This window comes from Theropithecus gelada, chromosome 4, assembly GCF_003255815.1.
Source record: "Theropithecus gelada isolate Dixy chromosome 4, Tgel_1.0, whole genome shotgun sequence".
Classification (NCBI taxonomy): Eukaryota; Metazoa; Chordata; class Mammalia; order Primates; family Cercopithecidae; genus Theropithecus; species Theropithecus gelada.
In genome coordinates, this window is record NC_037671.1 from 37,767,831 (window position 1) to 37,773,884 (window position 6,054).

General features: G+C 53.4%; 1 protein-coding gene across 2 annotated transcripts; it reads left to right on the forward strand.

The window, feature by feature from the left end:
* Positions 1 to 492: 492 nt before the first annotated feature.
* Positions 493 to 3,196, forward strand: RPL10A (ribosomal protein L10a). Of its 2 annotated transcripts, none has more exons than XM_025381657.1 (6): positions 493 to 562; positions 922 to 996; positions 1,077 to 1,157; positions 1,511 to 1,659; positions 2,593 to 2,765; positions 2,996 to 3,196. In XM_025381657.1, exons 1-6 carry the CDS (start codon positions 558 to 560, stop codon positions 3,164 to 3,166), a joined length of 654 nt encoding a protein of 217 aa, XP_025237442.1. In that variant the 5' UTR covers positions 493 to 557; the 3' UTR covers positions 3,167 to 3,196. The 2 variants fall into 2 exon arrangements, with proteins under 2 accessions (XP_025237442.1, XP_025237443.1); XM_025381658.1 differs by having other exon boundaries at positions 543 to 562; positions 925 to 996.
* Positions 3,197 to 6,054: the final 2,858 nt, after the last annotated feature.

The window sequence follows — 6,054 nt, forward strand, 5'->3', positions numbered from 1 at the left end:
TTAGGACTTTGCCAGCTCTTCCCCTCTGCAGGCGCTGAGAGGCCAGGAACAGAACTTTCCGGACGCTTCCCTTACCACGAGTCCACGTTAGAGCAAGGTGCTGAGGGAGGGAGGTCCGGCCGAGGAACAAGGCTTGCTTTTGAGAACATAAGCTGGTGCGGAGGGCGCGAGGGGAAAGGGGTTTGAGGGACAAGCATGCCGGAATCCACGCTGTCAGTGAACATCACTGGGCTGTACCAGTACGTGTGACTACCGAAGCTCGAGCCCCGAACGCAGCTGCTTCCCTAGGGGCCCAGCAACAGCGGGCGCGAATCGGCACATTACCGGCGGCCGCGGGGCGCTCAGGGCTGCGGCAACTCCGTGGGTTTCCGCGCCGGCCTAGCGGCCCAGCGACGCCCCCAGCGGCCGGAGAAGGCCGCGCTTCTCGGGGTTAGCCCACCCAACCTCTGTGTGGGTAGGACCGAGGAACAACGCATTCTCGCGAGATCAGAGCCACTATTAGAGCGCATGCGCAAACCGTACTAGTCTTTTTTCCGGTTAGCGCGGCGTGAGAAGCCATGAGGTAAGTGGTCCTGAAAGCCCTATCTGCGTTCATCCGCGCCTCCAGGTGCCCCGCCAAGGATGCGGCTCCTGCAGGCCGAACTGCGGGCCCTTGCGCCACCTTCGCCGTGGGGCATTTCTCAAGGCGGGTCGGCCTGCGGGTCGCCCTTCCTACCAGGTCCGATCACCGAGAGGCTCCCTCTTCCACCGGGGTTTGGGTCTGGGTCTGGGCTCCCGTCGCTCTACTTGGTGTCCGGAATCTACTGGGGAGTCCGCCGTGGGCCGCCCGCCCGTCTCGAAGCTTGGAGCCTCGGAGGCTTCCGAGCAGTCCGAGCGTGTGGACTCCGCGGCCCTGAGCGCGCTGTCGCTTCTCTCACGCAGCAGCAAAGTCTCTCGCGACACTCTGTACGAGGCGGTGCGGGAAGTCCTGCACGGGAACCAGCGCAAGCGCCGCAAGTGAGTGCCGACCTTGGGGCAGGGCGCGGGTGGTGAGGGCCGGCGTGTGCTTAACGCTTAATCCCCCTCCTCTCTCGAAGGTTTCTGGAGACGGTGGAGTTGCAGATCAGCTTGAAGAACTATGACCCCCAGAAGGACAAGCGCTTCTCGGGCACCGTCAGGTTGGCACCGTTCTGACCCCACCCAGCCCTCAGTGCCCCCGTGCCTGCCCCTCCCCTGCAGGCTCCCGCTGAGCCGGAGGCGGGCACGTCGGTACTGATGTGTTAGGGTAGTTCAGACCCCCTGCTCCGGGCAGGCGCGGCTGGACGGACCCCCACCCTGGGTCTTAAAACATGAGGGGAGGCGTGGGGAGGCCCTGGCCGAGCCCGCCGGCCAGCCTGACAAGCCAGGCTGGCTGCTGGTGAATGTGAACGCTCCGGGTAAGGTTCGGTGGCTGCTGCGGTCCCACACCCTTCACCGGCCCTCGGGACCCAGGGCTAGGCATAACCTGTTGGTGCTGTCCCCCAAAACACAGGCTTAAGTCCACTCCCCGCCCCAAGTTCTCTGTGTGTGTCCTGGGGGACCAGCAGCACTGTGACGAGGCCAAGGCCGTGGATATCCCCCACATGGACATCGAGGCGCTGAAAAAACTCAACAAGAATAAAAAACTGGTCAAGAAACTAGGTGAGTCCGGCCGCTGTGGTTTTGCATGTGAGATGTGGGGTGGAGGCGCTAGAAAGGCTTTCCTGCTATTTCGATTTTTAATGATGAAGGGGCTAGACTAGCAAATGCGGCGGTGGTTGCCTAGCTGGCCTGAGTGCTGTTTTAGCTTTGGGGTGGTTTGATGTTTGTATTTGCTATGAGAATTCCAGCTGATGAGGGAGGCCAGGTATTGTAAGTTGACCAGCCAGTTGCTGGTGAGGTATGATTTGGAAATCTTATTCTGCGTTGTTTAGGCAGTGGCATTAGACTGCTTTTACAGGTAGGAAGCAGACATTGCCAGTTGTCACGTGTCCAGGGTCCACCGCTAAGAAATAGGCACAATGCAAGCCAAGGCAGTCTTTTTTTTAGTTATTTTTTGAGACGGGCTGGAGTGCAGTGGTGCGATCTCAGCTCACTGCAAGCTCCGCCTCCCGGGTTCACACCATTCTCCCTCCTCAGCCTCCCGAGTAGCTGGGACTACAGGCGCCCGCCACCACGCCCGGCCATTTTTTTTTTTTTTTTTTGTAGTTTTAGTAGAGATGGGGTTTCACCGTGTTAGCCAGGATGGTCTCCATCTCCTGACCTCGTGATCCACCCAAAGTGCTGGGATTACAGGCGTGAGCCACCGCGCCCGGCCTGAGCCCTGGCAGTCTTGACTGGGGCATCCGTTGTACAGCGGTTATGCCATGGATCATGGGTCAGCCTGATTTTCTGAGAGCATGTTTTGGGACCAGTGAAGGTCCAGAGGACTTTCTGGAAACCTTTTAGGCGGGGGGAAAAGACTGAGGCAGGGGTAGAGAGGGTGCTGCTTGGATGTCACATGGTTGATACAAGTGCGTTTCTGGCCTGCCAGATTTGAGGTGTGCCTTGGTGACCAGGTCCTAAGCAATGCCAATGGCTTCCTGTCTTTACCAGCCAAGAAGTATGATGCGTTTTTGGCCTCAGAGTCTCTGATCAAGCAGATTCCACGAATCCTCGGCCCAGGCCTAAATAAGGCAGGAAAGTTCCCTTCCCTGCTCACACACAACGAAAACATGGTGGCCAAAGTGGATGAGGTGAAGTCCACAATCAAGTTCCAAATGAAGAAGGTGAGGGGGTCTGGTGGGTTGCTGTGGGTGAAGGTGTTGGCGGGGTCTAAATCTTACCCAAGTCTCTAAATATGCCGGTGAGAGCGCCCACCAGGATTGAAATTTTTGGAGTAACCCTGGTCCTTCCTTGGCCCGGGTCCAAGTACCTGCTCACCAGGCCAGTGGGGGAGGGACAGGCCATTTGCCATTCCTCCACCAACCTGACTTGATCCTCTCTTCTGTCCTCCCAGGTGTTATGTCTGGCTGTAGCTGTTGGTCACGTGAAGATGACAGACGATGAGCTTGTGTATAACATTCACCTGGCTGTCAACTTCTTGGTGTCATTGCTCAAGAAAAACTGGCAGAATGTCCGGGCCTTATATATCAAGAGCACCATGGGCAAGCCCCAGCGCCTATATTAAGGCACATTTGAATAAATTCTGTTACCAGTCCCCTCTGTCTGCCTGTGATTGAGGGTGAGGGGTGGTTTGTCAGCTGACAAGTGAGGGCCTTGGCACTGCCATGGCTCGTTGTGTAGTTTGTCATCTTGATGATGGATAGTTGGGTACTATAGGGAAGAGGATGTTTTTCTGCCATCAAAATTAGGCAGTCTTGGGTATGTGATAGGGTGCTAACGGCATTGAAGCTTTTTGACAGGATTGGTCCATGTAAATTTAAAATAAGGATTTTAGTCAGCATTTCTGTCTTAACAAGGCCCCACATGGAGTATCCTATGCTTTAGGTCAGTAATGAGTAAATGTTAAGGAAAATAAGGCGCACAGCAAACCAATACAAAAGTGTAATTAATTAACGGACCTTGGTTTTGGGTTTTTTTTTTTCTTTTTTTGAGATGAGTCTGTAGCTCAGGCTGGAATGCAGTGGTGTGATCTCACTGCAATCTCTGGGTCCCAGTTCAAGCAATTCTGCCTCAGCCTCCCTAACAGCTGGGATTACAGGCACGCGCCACCATGCCCAGCTAATTTTTCTATTTTTAGTAGACACGGGGTTTCACCATATTGGTCAGGCTGGTCTCCTGGCCTCATGATCTGCCTGCCTTGGCCTCCCAAAGTGCTGGGATTACAGGTATGAGCCACTGTCCCCAACCAGATCCTGTTAATTTTTCTAGGGGAACCAACAGTATTCCAGGTCCTTGCCCCAGGCAGGCTAAGCCCCCTCCTTTTCTGCAGCATTTCCCTGTTGGCAGTTCTTGCCTCTAGCACCCAGTACTGGAAAGGTGGCTTTTGGGAGATACCTGCTTTAACCTTAGACTAAAATCAGCTTTGTTTGACTTTGTTTTTAAACAGGGGACCCATTTCATCCCTGCTTTTTTTTTTTTTTTTTTTTTGAGACAGTCTCGCTTTGTTGCCCAGGCTGGAGTGCAGTGGCACCATCTCAACTCACTGCAAGCTCTACTTCCTGGGTTCACACCATTCTCCTGTCTCAGCCTCCCAGGTAGCTGGAACTACAGGCACATGCCACCACACCTGGCCAATTTTGTGTATTTTTTTAGTAGAGATGGGGTTTTACTGTGTTAGCCAGGATAGTCTCAATCTTCTGACCTTGTGATCTGCCTGCCTCGGCCTCCCAAAGTGTTAGGATTACAGGCATGAGCCACCACGCCTAGCCTCATCCCTGTTTCCCTTTTGTCACCCAGACTAGAGTGCAGTGGCGTGATCGCTGCTCACTGCAACCTCCGCCTCCTGGATTCTCTTGCCTCAACCTCCCAAGTAGCTGGATTACAGGCACATACTACCATGGCCAACTAAACTTTATTTTAGTAGAGAGGGTTTCACCATGTTGGCCAGGCTGGCCTTGAACTCCTGACCTCAAGTGATCCACACACCTCAGCCTCCCAAAGTGCTGGGAGTACAGGCATAAGCCACCATGACTAGCTGAGAAGGATTATTATTGTTTTGAGACGTAGTCTCGCTCTGTTGCCCAGGCTGGAGTGCAGTGGCACAATCTCAGCTCACTGCTGGCTCTGCCTCCCGGGTTCACGCCATTCTCCTGCCTCAGCCTCCTGAGTAGCTGGGACTACAGGCACCTGCCACTACACCTGGCTAATTTTTTTTTTTTTTGGTAGTTTTAGTAGAGACGGGGTTTCACCGTGTTAGCCAGGATGGTCTCAATCTCCTGACCTTGTGATCTGCCTGCCTCGGCCTCCCAAAGTGCTGGGACTAAAGGCATGAGCCACCACACCCAGCTGAGAAGGGTTACTTTAAAGCATAAAAGTAGTGCTTAAAAATGCTGCATTTTGGCCGGGCATGGTGGCTCACGCCTGTGATCCCAGCTACTTGGGAGGCTGAGGCAAAACTGAACCTGGGAGGTGGAGGTTGCAGTGAGCCGAGATTGCGCCACTGCACTCCAGCCTGGGTGACACCAAGAGTCATCAGTGGTGGTCTGGGGGAGATGCCGCATTTCTCAAAACAAGCTTTCCCTGTCCCTGAACTGAAGAACAGGGTTTTCACTCTGAGCAGCTTTTGCTTTTTTAGCTTTTAGCTTTTAAGTTACAGCACTTTCCTTTTTTTTTTTTTGAGACGGAGTCTTGTTCTGTAGCCCAGGCTGGAGTGCAGTGGCGCCATCTTAGCTCACTGCCAGCTCTGCCTCCCGGGTCCACGCCATTCTCCTATCTCAGCCTCCGGAGTAGCTGGGATTACAGGTGTGCGCCACCATGCCCCGCTAATTTTTTTTGTATTTTTAGTAGAGACGGGGTTCCACCGTGTGAGCCAGGATGGTCTTGATCTCCTGACCTCGTGATCCGCCCACCTCAGCTTCCCAAAGTGCTGAGATTACAGGCATGAGCCACTGCGCCCGGCTAGTTACAGCACTTTCTTGGTAAGAAAGATATAAAACCTAATGAGGATGAGCAGTGAATTTTGGTTCTAAAGACAAGTCCAGCCAGCTACTTGTTTAGGTTACTTTTTCTTTGGGTTTTTCTGTATTTTCTAAACCTCCTGTGATCTTTGCAATCAGAAGGAAAAGGGAAACTTTAGCTTAAAGCAAAAGCAATTATCTGAAGGCTCTTGTGTGCTAATCACCCACAGATGTAATCGGTATCCAGTGGATCCTCCAACAAAGGAATTTCTGCCTCCTGGACCCCTCCTACCTACTGGAGCTCTGGGTACCCTCCCATCCATCCATCCAGCAGGACAGTTTGGGGCTCCCTAGTGGGATACCAGGCACACAATGTGGAGTCAGGCAGACCAGGTTGGAATCGATGTTGGCAGTGACTGGCTGTGAGAAGTACATTTAACATGTCTCAAGTTCTCCCCATGTGTTAACTTGAAGGTTGGACTAGAATGACCTAGAA